The 14,342-nt window shown below is 43.4% G+C and overlaps 1 protein-coding gene across 14 annotated transcripts in view; it reads left to right on the forward strand.

The window, feature by feature from the left end:
• BCAS1 (brain enriched myelin associated protein 1) overlaps positions 1 to 14,342 on the forward strand; it is a 205,107-nt gene that overhangs the window by 146,295 nt on the left and 44,470 nt on the right. For 5 of the 14 annotated variants that reach the window (XM_056548663.1, XM_056548667.1, XM_056548664.1 and 2 more), the window contains 8 exons: positions 1,559 to 1,738; positions 3,846 to 3,887; positions 4,274 to 4,432; positions 6,468 to 6,509; positions 8,634 to 8,801; positions 10,445 to 10,486; positions 11,227 to 11,394; positions 14,189 to 14,230. In XM_056548663.1, the coding sequence (XP_056404638.1) occupies positions 1,559 to 1,738; positions 3,846 to 3,887; positions 4,274 to 4,432; positions 6,468 to 6,509; positions 8,634 to 8,801; positions 10,445 to 10,486; positions 11,227 to 11,394; positions 14,189 to 14,230 (843 nt within the window). The remainder of the gene's footprint in view (positions 1 to 1,558; positions 1,739 to 3,845; positions 3,888 to 4,273; positions 4,433 to 6,467; positions 6,510 to 8,633; positions 8,802 to 10,444; positions 10,487 to 11,226; positions 11,395 to 14,188; positions 14,231 to 14,342) is intronic. The other 9 variants (XM_056548670.1, XM_056548671.1, XM_056548677.1 and 6 more) reach the window with 6 other exon arrangements.

Below are 14,342 nucleotides of genomic sequence, written 5' to 3' on the forward strand. Positions count from 1 at the left end.
GGAGGCCATAGGAGGGCAACAACCCAGCAGCAGGACTGCTACCACCGCCTTTGTGCAAGGAGGAGCAAGAGGAGCACTGCCAGAGCCCTGCAAAATGACCTCCAGCAGGCCACAAACGTGCATGTGTCTACTCAAACGGTCAGAAACAGACTCCATGAGGGTGGTATGAGGGCCCGACATCCACAGGTGGGGGTTGTGCTTACAGCCCAACACCATGCAGGACCTTTGGCATTTGCACCAAGATTGGCAAATTCGCCACTGGCGCCCTGTGCTCTTCACAGATGAAAGCAGGTTCACACTAAGCACGGGACAGACATGCAGTATACAAGGTACCTGGGCTATATACACAAAGGCAGTGCTAGCATACACATAGAAAAGATAAACTCACTGTCACACATGAGTAAGGGGGCGTGCCCCTCGAAACGTTGCGTCATATCCTGTTGCCTCTGAGCTGTGTAAATGTTGCATACTGCACTTTATTGAAGAAAGAAAAATAAATGAAGACCGGCTGGTCGTTTATACTCTACTGGAACAGTGAATTTATCTTTTCTATGTGTATGCTAGCACTGCCTTTGCGTATATAGCCCAGGTACCTTGTATACTGCATGTTTGGGAGCTAAGAGTGGAGCTCCACACCTGGTGATTGATTGCAACACCATAGAACTTGGCTCATCGTGATACACGTGACAGACATGACAGAGTCTGGAGATGCAGTGGAGAACGTTCTGCTGCCTGCAACATCCTCCAGCGTGACCGGTTTGGTGGTGGGTCAGTAATGGTGTGGGGTGGCATTTCTTTGGGGGGCCGCACAACTCTCCATGTGCTTGCCAGAGGTAGCCTGACTGCCATTAGGTACCAAGATGAGATCCTCAGACCCCTTGTGAGACCATATGCTGGTGCGGTTGGCCCTGGGTTCCTCCTAATGCAAGACAATACTAGACCTCATGTGGCTGGAGTGTGCCAGCAGTTCCTGAAAGAAGAAGGCATTGATGCTATAGACTGGCCCGCCCATTCCCCAGACCTGAATCCGATTGAGCACATCTGGAGCATCATCTGCACCACAGACTGTCCAGGAGTTGGCGGATGCTTTAGTCCAGGTCTGGGAGGACATCCCTCAGGAGACCATCCACCACCTCATCAGGAGCATACCCAGGCATTGTAGGGAGGTCATACGGGCACGTGGAGACCACACACACTACTGAGCCTCATTTTGACTTGTTTCAAGGACATTACATCAAAGTTGAATCAGCCTGTAGTGTGGTTTTCCACTTTGATTTTGAGTGTGACTCTATATCCAGACCTCCATGGGTTGATACATTTGATTTCCATTGATCATTTTTGTGTGATTTTGTTGTCAGCACATTCAACTATGTAAAGACGAAATATTTCATACGATTAGTTCATTCATTCAGATGTAGGTTGTGTTCTGTTAGTGTTCCCTTTATTTTTTTGAGCAGTGTAAATATTTGTTTAACATCATTTATAAAAATTATAATTCTTCACTTTCTGTCTCTGTAGATAATTCATTTTCCTTACTAACCACTAATCTCTGTTGTAGGTCGTTCTAGAACAGTCTGTTGTGTCTGTGTCTGTAAACTCAGAGAAGTCCCCCCCAGACCAGGTAACAATCCTGGACCCTAAAACTTCTGATGTCCCAAAACAGATCATAGCCTCAGAAGAAGAAGGCAAAGCTGCTAAAGAGTCCGCGGTGTCCCGACCAAAGTTATTCTGGAGGAAGGTCAGTACAAGTAGAAGTAACCGGAATAGTCCATGACCACCATTAGAGGTAACACCTCAGCATTATGAAGGTTAGATAAAGGTCTCTGTCTGCACAGAAGAGTAATGGGTGTATAAAATATTATCTGATGCTACATAATGTTATGATGGAAGATAAGATCACAAGGTAGTAGAGCTAAACAGACTACCACCAGACTGCACATTTCTGGATTACAAGTCATTGTGGTATTTACAGCTCATTCAGGGTTTACAGTATGAACATGAATGAGTTGTCATATATAGCAGCTTTATGTGTAAAACTATTAGACTCCCAATATATGAGATTTGTGCGTTCAGCCAACAGTTTACTCCATCTGCCCTGCTGAGCTGTTCTGGAATAACAATCCCTGTGTGGTCATGAGAAGACTGGATTATGGGCCAGAACAATGGAACAATCTTTGTATTGTATTTGTCATGAGATCTCACTTCTTCACGGTCTGTTCACACATGACACATGACAACCCAGAAATTAGGACAATTGTGTCAACCTGTAAAATACTTTCCCATGGGGTTTTAATGTTTTTACCTTGTTTTTCAAAATGGTGATGTTATATTTTCCAAATACAGTAAGTGATGGTATGTGGCTGTACTGCTGTCAGGATTTGGCAGGCTGGAGGTGGATCCTCTGTGTCAGCGAGGGATTGGCGTGGACCGTACCGGTGGACCGGTTCTAAGTTGCTACTGGTATTCACCAGAGCCCGCCGCAAAGCGGGATGGTCTTGCTGCGGCGGTAGCAACCAGGTCATGTCCACCGGTAACGGCTCAACCTTGCTGACTGCTGAGACTGGCGTGGTACAGGAGGACTAGACAGAGGCGAGGTCAGACGTAGCAGAAGGTCAGGGCAGGCAGCAAGGTTCGTAGTCAAGGGCAACGGCAGAAGGTCTGGTAACACTGGTAAGGGCACTCACAAAACGCTTTCACTAGGCACTGAGGCAACAAGATCCGGCGATGACAGGAAGGGGAAGTGGGTTTATATACACCTGGAGCAGGGAAGCTAATAGACACTGATTGGGCCAGGCACCAATTAGTGGTGCACTGGCCCTTTAAATCTTAGAGAGCCGGCATGCGCGTGCCCTAGAGAGCGGAGCCGCGCGCGCCAGGACGTGAAAGCTGGGGAACGGGACAGGTGAGCAGATTGGGATGCGACCAGCGAGCGGGCGCGTCCCACTAGGCGGATCGCATCCCCGCCGGCAGTGACAGTGCAGCGCTCCCGGTCAGCGGGTCTGACCGGGGCGCTGCAGAGAGGAGAACGCCGCAAGCTCTCCGGGGAGGAGCAGGGACCCGGAGCGCTCGGCGTAACAACTGCTAGGCTATGGGGACCACCAGGGCCCCCTGATACTGAGTATAACAGAGGTGCACACTGATGTCCCCTGCACAGTGATCACCTGAATCCAGCAGTTCTCTGCATAAGGGGAGGCGGAGGGTTCTGCAGGATGGTGGGGGGCCCCGGAGGTCAGGCCACAATCATAACATTAGGGCATTTTGTCGTGATAAAAATAGTATTATTAGACTGGTATCCCACTTTGGTTTTGGTAGTAATAAAACATGCCAAGTAAAATGTTCTTCTCATGTTCCATGTCTTTTGGGCACAAATAATTTTCCTATGGGATAAATAAACATTTCTATGTAATAGTATAAATAGTTTTAATAGTTTTTAAAGGGTGTGCACATCAGAAACCAACAAATTGTTCTGAAGCTGATTTTGAGCACTGGGGCTCGTATTTCAGCAGGAGCAATGTTACCCAGAGATGAAACATTGTTCTTATGTAGACGGACGCAGCATGGCACAGGATGCCATGTACATGGGGTCTTACAATTAGATATAGTATGTATATATTTAGCTTATACATTGTGTATTGTGTGTATGTAGGTGATATTGTGCATATATGTGTCTGTGGATAGATGTGACGTCAGGGTGATGGTGACTTACATACAATTAATAAACATTTCTAATTCATATGCAGTATAAGTGATAATCTAACTATCATCTCCCAGGGACTTTTATACAGTTATTTTTACCAGGTTATTAACCCATTAACAGAGATATCTAATATTTAACTCTTCTTTAGTCTTTCAAGGGAGAACCACAACCCAATAAAGTCCAGGAGAATGTAAGTGTGTGCTCCATCAAGCATTAAAATAGATAGATACATTTTATTTGGTAGCACAATATATATATATATATATATATATATATATATAGTCTTATTTGCCCATGTCAACCAATCACATTTCTCAAATTGCTTTGGGTAAATAAAAGCTTAAGTTATGACTGGTAGCTATAGGCAAATAGGAGAAGCTTTGTCTCAGTTTTGATCAATCTGTAGGCACTCTATTTCTTACTATTACTTTTACCAATAATTATGTTACGAATGACACGATCATTGTGTAATAGCCTATACCATACATACATGTAATAAACATAAACTAGTAATATAATAATCAATAACTAAGCATAACTAAAATGTCAATAACCACTGAACCATTTATGTTGTAGGGTGTGGAGGAGCAGGCCACACAACCTGTGTCTGTAAACACAACCCCAGAGCAAATTGTAGTCCCGGACACTAAACCCCCCGACTCAAATGCTCAACCACAAGAGAACGAGAAACCCGTGATGGAGCCATCTTCTCGCTCTGTTCCTTTCTGGAGAAAGGTTGGATAAATCTGGATTTTCCTACCTGGGTTCTGTCCCATACAAAGTTTGGGTTTACATACTCTGCCACCTATCACAGTCTTTCTCACCTTGTCACTCTAGGCCAGACCTGTCTAAGGTTCAGTGCTGAAGGCCAGTGCTGTGAATGTTCACATTACTTTTGTTTTTTTTAAATCTAAAATTCTCTGTCAAATGATTTCATAATATACAGTATTTTTATGGAGCTAAAAGCTTAGTTTTTGATACAGTGCTTCATACTCCCTGCATGGATATCTAATAGAGAATGCCTGCATCCACCAGTAGGGGGAGTGCAGGAGTACCTGTCACCAAATAAACTTTACTAAACTAACTCAGGCTATGTTCCATAACTACTCCTAACACCTCTCACACCTTTAAAAAAGAAAACATTTCAGAGCTTTAAAAAGCTCTATATCTTACCTTTATTTTTGCTCACATAGTGCAATCTCCCAGCAAGAGAAAGTGGGGTTTTCCTAGCAGGCATGACATCACTGAAGTTTGCTGGGGGACCACTTCCGCCCTCACATCGTTGCAGCACTGTGATGAATAGAAGACATCAAGCTCTGTGCAGCAGCTTTCAGTCTGTGTATATTTCAGTGAGGCTCTTTGCTGCTTTCAGTCTGTGCTGCTTTTAGTCTGTGCAGCTGTCAGTCAAGCTCAGTGCAGAGAAACACTTCCTCCATTACAAGCAGGAAACCAAAATCTGAGATTTTGACCAGACAGAATGTGTTCTGGCCAAGAAGGGAGAACCTCTGGTGGCCAGATGAATACAGCAGCAATGGAAGCCAATTACAAAAGTTATTTAAAAAAATCATGTTTAATAAGTGCCCATTTAAATACTGTGTTATTATTGAGCTCAGATTATAAACTGTCTACACTAAGTTCCTAAGCTCCCTCTAGTGGTGGAAAAACTATATGTACTCGTATTTTCCTTCTATCTCACTGATTTAATTTACTATACAGTACCTCTCTGATTCCCCTATACCTATGCAGGCTGGCCTCAGCCAAACATGTAAGTGTTCTTAATGGGTAAAGCATCTACCAGACTCCTCTCCAACCCCCCCCCCCCCCCCCCCCCAGACTTCTTTATTCCCTCTTAAAGGGGTACACCCGTGGGAAAACTTTTTTTTTTTTTTTTTAAATCAACTGGTGCCAGAAAGTTAAACAGATTTGTAAATAACTTCTATTAAAAAATCTTAATCCTTACCGTACTTTTTAGGGGCTGTATACTAAAGAGAAATCCAAAAAAAAAGAAATGCATTTCCTCTGATGTCATGACCACAGTGCTCTCTGCTGACCTCTGCTGTCCATTTTAGGAACTGTCCAGAGCAGGATATGTTTGCTATGGGGATTTTCTCCTGCTCTGGACTGTTCCTAAAATGGACAGCAGAGGTCAGCAGAGAGCACTGTGGTCATGACATCAGAGGAAATGCATTTCTTTTTTGGATTTCTCTTTAGTATCCAGCCCCTAAAAAGTACTGGTAGGATTAAGATTTTTTAATAGAAGTGATTTACAAATCTGTTTAACTTTCTGGCACCAGTTGATTAAAAAAAAAAAAAAGTTTTCCACGGGAGTACCCCTTTAAGACTATTCTCTCCTGGCTCATCTGACTTTCTCCTGAAGTCTGCCATCAGGTATAGTTGGGAAGCCATCATTTATATTAAGTTGGTTTATTCAAACAACAGCTCTCTCCTGATCTCCCTATACACATGAACATCTGGCATGGGTGAACATTCATGTGTTCACCATGGTGAGTGGAGGGGTATGCTCCTACCAGATAGCTCTTATCTCTCTGAGAACAAGGTTGGACAGTGGAAATCCAACATGTTCTACCATTTCCCCCCAGTATCATCTTTTGGGGAGGAGTTAGGAGGCCCTAATATACCTTAGACAGGAACCTTTTAGATAGACCAGCTTTAGTTACTATGAAACCTTTTCCCTTTCCCTTTATGATGTCTGTCAACTGTTTACTAACAACGTAACTCTTACAATAATGTACTAATATTCTGTTTTTAGTCTTTTAAAGGAGATCCCCAACCTCGTAAAAATCAAGACAATGTAAGTAAATCTTCTAGTATACAATTTCTCCACTAAAGTGGAATTAAAGAACACGTATAGCAATTTCTTTAACATAGAATATTTTTGCTTGATATTTTTTTAATGAATTACTCAGATATAAAGATAACGGAATCAATTTCTTATCAACTGGAGGACATGAATATTGCAACTTACATTTGATGCTAGGGTGGAGCTTGGGGGGGAAGGTGGGGTCTATGTGTACCATGTAAACAGCGTCAGCATGAAGGTCCGGAGAGTGGTCTAGTGAGTCACATGACTGCTGTGTACACCACCCTCACTATTTATGCATGTAAACTAGGATCTACAGACAATTCGGAGGCATGGAATCTAGACCAGTGCATGACATCTTAAATATTGGCTCCACCCACATAGCCAGACAATAATTTTTATATTGGCTCCACCCACATATTTCTAGGAAATAATAATAATACATGACTATATGACAGCAACAATAACAAATCAAATATATAGCAAGGAGCAGATCTGGGACCAAGTCCTGTCTATATGAACCTTAGATTACATCACTGATCAATGTCCTTGCTTTGCCTAAATCCAATTTCAAGCAAATTGCACCAAAATTCTTTCCCAATTGCATATTGTGGTGTCACAGGGTGTGAAGGTGAATGGGGCAGATGTTTTAACCCAGGGGCAAGGTATTATTAACCCCTAAAGGTTCGTGACACCAGGGCATGGTTTTCCTGGTAACCACCCGAACGGTAGTTCCGCTATCCCAAGGTTAGGCAGGGCAAAAATAGTCCAAGACCAGGTCAGGGTTAACGGTAGCTTTACTGAGGTAGACAGATTGAAATTGTCTTTGCAGCTAGGCCAGGATCCCAGAGAGGTGGCCAGTAGCACAGAAGGACCTCGCAGCTTGCTGGGACTTGTAGTGATTTTGACAGACTTTAGGACAGCCACGATGACTATAATAGACTTGACTATAGACTTGACTGTAGGTAATGACAGCAGACATAGAAGACTTGACTTACTGGCATGTGGCTGTAGGTTAGGCTTGAGGCCTCCAGAAGTGCTGGACACTAGTTCTGAGACGTCTGGTCTTTACTGTGCCTTGTAAAGGGGGGCTGAGCCAGAAGACCATAGGTAATGCTGCAGGTCACCTGGTCAGCTGGTGCTCTCTGGGTAACAAACATATCATGTGAACACATTATCATGTGACTAACTCAAAGGTCTTTAAATGTCCTTTATACATAACACACATAACACTATACATAATATAGAAAAAAGAGCCACTCAGCTCACTCGCCACATAAGCTCAGTTGTATTCGTGTTGGAAGATGCCTGTTTTCAGAAGCCCTGGAGCTCGGAGAAGCGGGCCGCCTGCCCGTATATAATGCTAAAGAAACAATGGGGGGTATCCAGCTTCACAGATAACTGTTAAAAGTTCAAGCTTTAATGTAGTTGATTAAAAGAACATGGTAGTGAAGATAAAACAAGCGCGCCGCATGTTAGGCGTGCTTGTTTTATCTTCACTACCATGTTCTTTTAATCGACTACATTAAAGCTTGAACTTTTAACAGTTATCTGTGAAGCTGGATACCCCCCATTGTTTCTCTATACATAATATACATTACTATGGGGGAGACACTGCATTAGAGCCCCTAGGGCACAGAGGGACTCAACCTGACAGGGCCTAAGTACTGTACGGGACTATATCTCATACTGGGACATCACAATATAATTTGATAAATTTGGTGCAATTTTCACATGTCCTATAAATAATGGAGGGAATTTACTATTATGTTTGGAGGGGTTTTTTTTGTCTATTTTTGTCTCAGTTGTTTGGCGCAGCAATTTTTTGGCCCCAAAAGTGTTTCAGTATTTTGGATTGTTTTGTGCAATGGTCATAAACTTACTATGTACGCCTTTTTAAAAGAAGTTGCATAATTCAGGCGCATACTGCCTACAAAAGGCACAACCCCAACACACACTGCCCATGCCAAAATATTGGATTCTGTTTGATGAATCCCCCCCCCCTCATTAACTTTTCTTAATGTTTTCACTATCAGTAGTATTAACCAGTAAGTACATGTCTCTTCACCTGCTACATCCTTCTATACCTCATGTAATGACTAACCTCTATTGTAGGTTGTGGTAGAGCAGCCCGTTGTGTCTATATCTGTGAACTCAGAGAAGTCGTCCCCAGAACAGGCTCTCACACCAGACACAAAACCTCCAGACTCTGATACCCAACAACCTGAGAGTGAGAAACCCCCAAAAGAAGCCCCTACCCGACCACTGCCATTCTGGAAGAAGGTTGGCAAAATCAAATTAGATAACATTTATATCTTCAATCGTGTCTCTTCTTGGACTAGAAGAAATTGTCGAACTCGGAGGAATCATTCATAGGAAGCAGTTCGCACTACCACCAGTCATAAATGACCATAACAGACCATAGAGATCATAGCAGTATTTTGGCTGCTTGCCCTCTATTGGCACATTACTTGTAATAGCCTGTTCTTATTGTTATGTGAGCTAGGAGTAGCTCTTTTTGGGAGCACTATGGCTATAACTTTGGGGGGGGGGGGGGGGCACTGTAGATAGTAGTGGTTGAAGGGCATCAATTCTGAGGGTATGAGGGTACAAAGGTTGATATTTAGAAAGGGTCCACTGTAGGACCCTGTGGTCTGTACATTTGGCTATCCTGTTTTTGCAGAACCAGCATGCTGAGAGTTGTAGTTGTAGGGATACTTTGGGGGAAATTTTTTTTTTTAAATCAACTGGTGCCAGAAAGTTAAACAGATATGTAAATTACTTCTATTAAAAAAAATCTTAATTTCTTCAGTACTTATCAGCTGCTGTATACTACAGAGGAAGTTCTTTTCTTTTTGAATTTCTTTTCTGTCTGACCACAGTGCTCTCTACTGACACCTCTGTCCATGTCAGGAACTGTCCAGAGCAGGAGAGGTTTACTATGGGGATTTCCTTCTACTCTGGACAGTTCCTGACATGGACAGAGGTGTCAGCAGAGAGCACTGTGCTCAGACAGAAAAGAAATTCGAAAAGAACTTCCTCTGTAGTATACAGCAGCTAATAAGTACTAGTAGGATTAAGATTTTTAAATAGAAGTAATTTACAAATCTGTTTAAATTTCTGGCACCAGTTGATATGGGAATTTTTTTTTAAAGGGGTTATCCAGGAATAGAAAAACAAAGCACATTTCTTTCAAAAACAGCTCCACGTTTGTCTCTAGGTTGGGTGTGGTTTTACAACTTGGCTCTATTCACTTCAATGAAATTGAGCTGCACAATCGCACCCAACCTGGAGACAGACATAGAGCTGTTTTTGAAAGAAATTAGCTGTGTTTTTCTATTCCTGGATAATCCCTTTAACAGCTGAAGAGGAACAGGTTGGAGAAGAACTGTTGTAGTAGTACTGATAGAGGAGGGTCACTGCTGGAGGTTCTTAAGGGGTTATCCAACTATTAAAAACTTATTCTCTATCCACAACACAGGGTCTGACTCTCCCCGGTGAACCCTCGGGCCCCCACCTTCTGAGATGCACTCATTTCAACAGTGACAGCCGCTTAGCCAACCCCCAACCGAGGCGGGACACTATTGCGGTTGTGATTGGCTAAGCAGGAGATACATTTTTAATAGCGGGATAACCCCTATTCATGGAGCTGGCACTTTAATGGGAATGATGCATTTTTCACTATTAAGGGGGTGATGTGGTTGGCAGTTTAGAGGCCTTTTTATGGGGAGGCGGGGGGGGGGGCTTTAAATCTATGTCAATTTCTATACCAACCCTTTAAAAAAATTATTTATGGGAAAAGTTCTAAATAGGAGAAAGATTTATTTATAAATCAGGAAAAATACAATTTCTTCTCTTTTCATTTTTTAGTTTATCTAACTCTTACAAAACGGATATTTAACTGGAAATTATTTTTTCTTCCTCAGTCTTTTAAAGCAGACCCTCCACCACAAAAAGTCCCAGAGAATGTAAGTTAATGTGACAGAATGTGGGGAATATCTTGAAGCACCCCTAGTAAATTCCACAGATCATTCTAATGCCGGTTTCACACTACGGCCATTAGTAAATGTCATTAGACCAGTGTTTCCCAACCAGCGTGCCTCCAGCTGTTCCAAAACTTCAACTCCCAGCAAGCCCGGACAGCCTATGGCTGTCTGGGCTTGCTTGGAGTTGTAGTTTTGAAACAGCTGAAGGCACATTGGCTGGGAAACACTGCATTTAAACCCATGGTCAGCCCAGGACTTGTGGCCCTATTAGAAACGCAACAATGTATCCATATTATGTTGCATGAAACTAGACTTAGACAGCCAGACCTGTTGAATATTTTCTGGTACTTTCTATCCATAGAAAATTCGACATGTGTTACTTTGTGGGTCAGCCATCCATTCACTTGTATGATACTCAATGGTTTAAGGCAATAATCACAGGTTTCCACAAAAAGGGAACATTACTGCAATGTGTGAACACAGTCTTATTAGGTTTAATAACTGATTATGACCAAGACAATTATCCTGTTACAAAATACAGTAATACTATCTAGTGTATGTATGATATAGTAATAATATATAGAGAGTGTATTTATTATAATAGAGAAGTATAAACTAACACTATATCTGTTATAATGATTTGTTCTGTCACGTTCGGTATCGGTATAGAAGATTTCATCATCGTCCTTTCACTTACCTGTAATGACTAACCTCTGTTGTAGGTTGTGGTAGAGCCGCCCGTTGTGTCTGTGTCTGTGAACTCAGAGAAGTCGTCCCCAGAGCAGGTTCTAACACAAGACACAAAAGCCCCAGACTCTGATACCCAACAACCTGAGAGCGGGAGACCCCAAAAAGAAGCCTCCGCCCGTCCACTGCCGTTCTGGAGGAAGGTTAGCCATATTTTACAGACAGGTTTATATACAGTACCTATGCACTGACTATCCCCTTTATTAGAGCCCCTTGTTGCGTTGAAACATGCTCTAAACCAGGGCTTCTCAAACTTTTTCTACTGGAGCTCCACATGACCAACGCTGTATGATATTAAAGGAAAACGGTTGTCCCATTCACCCACACTAAACCCGATACACTAGATTATAGTGCAGGTGAACAGGTGACTGATGCGGGGTCTCTGACTAATATACATACCTTTAGTCCGGCACCCAATCCCTCTGAAGATCAGCTTCTATCTGCGCTGAATTGCGCGCTGGAGGCTGGCTTGTTGGCTGGATTTGAATATTTATGATTGCTGGTCACGTAAGCGCTTGTGCCTACTGAGTGCTCATGTGACCAGCAACCATTAATAGTCAAATCTACTCAGCAGGCCCACCTCCAGCACGAAATTCAGTGCAGATAGAAGCCGATCTTCAGGGGGACTGGGGGCTGGACTGAAGGTAGGTATCTTAGTCAGAGACCCCGCATCAGTCTCCTCTTCACCTGCATTATAACCCAGTAAATTGGGTTTAGTGTGGGCAAATGGGATGACCGTTTTCCTTTAAATCAAAGGAAAATTGTCAGCTTATATACCAGCGGTATAGTGCGGGGGACGCTGATCAGTTTGATGCTTACCGTGCCCCATTCGTCCGTAATCTTCAATTTTCGGTCTATGCTAATGAGGTGCCTATGCTAATGAGGTGTTAACTGCCATTGGCTGGGCTAACGGGCATTTTGACGTCAGCGCCGCCGGCTGCAGCGCCGCCCAGCTCATCAATATTCCTCCCCTCTCTCTTCATTACAGAGCGGGGAGAAGAGGGAGGGGCGGAGGGAGGGGAGGAATATTGATGAGCTGGGCAGCGCTGCGGCCAGCGGCGGTGACGTCAGAGTGCCAGTTTGCACCTCATTAGCATACACTGAAAATCGAAGATTACGGCCGAACGGCGCAGTGGATCAGGGCACGGTAAGCATCAAACTGGTCAGTGTCCCCCGCACTACCAGCCAGTACTGCTGGTTAGTGCAGTGGGAGCAAGCTGACAGTTTTCCTTTACCTACAAAATTAGTTAAAGGGGTATTGCAGTGGAAATTTACTTATTCCCTATCCACAGGATAGGGTATAAGTCGAAGATATGGGGGGTCCGACCACTGGGACCCCCCGCGTTCTCCAGAATGGGCCCCGAATTAGAGTGAGGAGCATGTGCGGTAAACGGCACATGCTCTTTTGATTTCTATGGCAGCTCTGAAGAGACCTGAGTCCAGCACTCGACAATGCATTGGTACTCCCATAGGAATTAATGGAGCGCGTGTCGTCTCCGGGACGGGACCCAGCACTCAGTGAGGATCGCATGTCATCTACCGCTAGATGGCGCGTGATCCTCACTGAGTGCTGGGTACAGTCCAGGAGATGGCTCCCAGCAGTCGGACACCTCCACAATCAGCTACTTATCGCCAATCCTGGTAGGGGATAAGTTAATTTCAGTTGCAGTAGCCCTTTAATAATGTCTCAGAACCAGAGATTCCTGCATCCAGAGAAAGAACTGTACAGCTTATTGTCACTTCTATAAAAGCTGCCTCTCCAGCTGTGCCTCACCTACTACAGGACCCACCACTAACAACCACTGGTCAGGCCCATCGCCAACTCTAAGGCAGAGTTCACACTTTGAAATTTCCAGCCGCTAGGACTGCATGGACATTGCCCTCCTGATAGACGGCAACATCTGCAATGCGGATTCCGCCACAACATTGTGCAGGTTACATTTTCTAGTGGAATTATTTGATCACAATTTTCTGTCTGTTTTTCTATTCCTACCAGAAATTTCCGCAGTGTGAATGGTTTTAAGGAAAGCCCATTCATCTGCATGTTACCTTCAGGCAGGGGAATTTCCAACCAAAAATCCAGAGCGGAATTCTGGTCGGAAATTCTGTAGTATGAACCAGACCTAAACAGACTATTGTCTTGTTTCTGGAACAAATCTATATCTATATAACTTTAGTGGATGGTAGATTGTCCTGCTAACAGTCTCCTTCTGCTATAGGGGGAATCAGCCACCATGGGGGAATGAACTTGGCCAGCCATAATGAATAGATAAGCCCTACTGTCCAAACATCCATCCAGAGGAGCCAGGGTTCACCAAGAAAACATTCCCTGCACTATCCCACCTGCTCCCCCAGCCTGAACTGTTCCCACCTGACACAAAAGGGTCATTGATTCTTGCTTCTTCCAATCTAATGTGCGTTCTCACTAGAATTGATCCACAGAAAACTGATCACTGGGTTTTATGCTGCCCTCTAGGGTCACAGGTACAATCTCCATACAGGAGATATCCAGGAGGCTCTAATAAGGGGCACTTCAGTAGATAGATCATATTCCTCTATCAGCATATTAAGCTCTGGTTAAATAAAAGATAAGGTTTTCTATTTTTACTCTTTTTTTCTATTTTCTTTTATTTTTAAATACCATAAGTTTTAATGATTTAGTTCATGCATCTTGTGCATTTTTTTTCCTTTCATAACTTCCTGATCCTACATTGATGCCTTATGGTTATGGCGTGTATGAAGGCACTTAGAGCATGCATGTTTCTGTATCATGGAGCTGTAGGTGCTCTGTGCCTCCATGATTGGCTACTCGATTCTCATTTTGCTATATTGCTCATTGGGGGAGAATACCTCCAAACCAATCTGATAACATGCTGATAACCTATTGCTGATATCCTTACCCACAGCAGCCATTACTAATAAACTTTTTTTCTCTAGTCTTTTAAAGGAGACCCACAAACTCTTAAAGCCCAGGAGAATGTAAGTCTAAGAAAATTGTTGTCTGACTAAGGGGAAAGGCATGTCGTTTTTCATCTGCATGTGGCTGAAACCACGTCCTCATGCAGTGGCCATTGGTAGCACAATTTTGCCA

The sequence above is a fragment of the Hyla sarda genome, chromosome 12 (genome assembly GCF_029499605.1).
Source record: "Hyla sarda isolate aHylSar1 chromosome 12, aHylSar1.hap1, whole genome shotgun sequence".
Taxonomy (NCBI): domain Eukaryota; kingdom Metazoa; phylum Chordata; class Amphibia; order Anura; family Hylidae; genus Hyla; species Hyla sarda.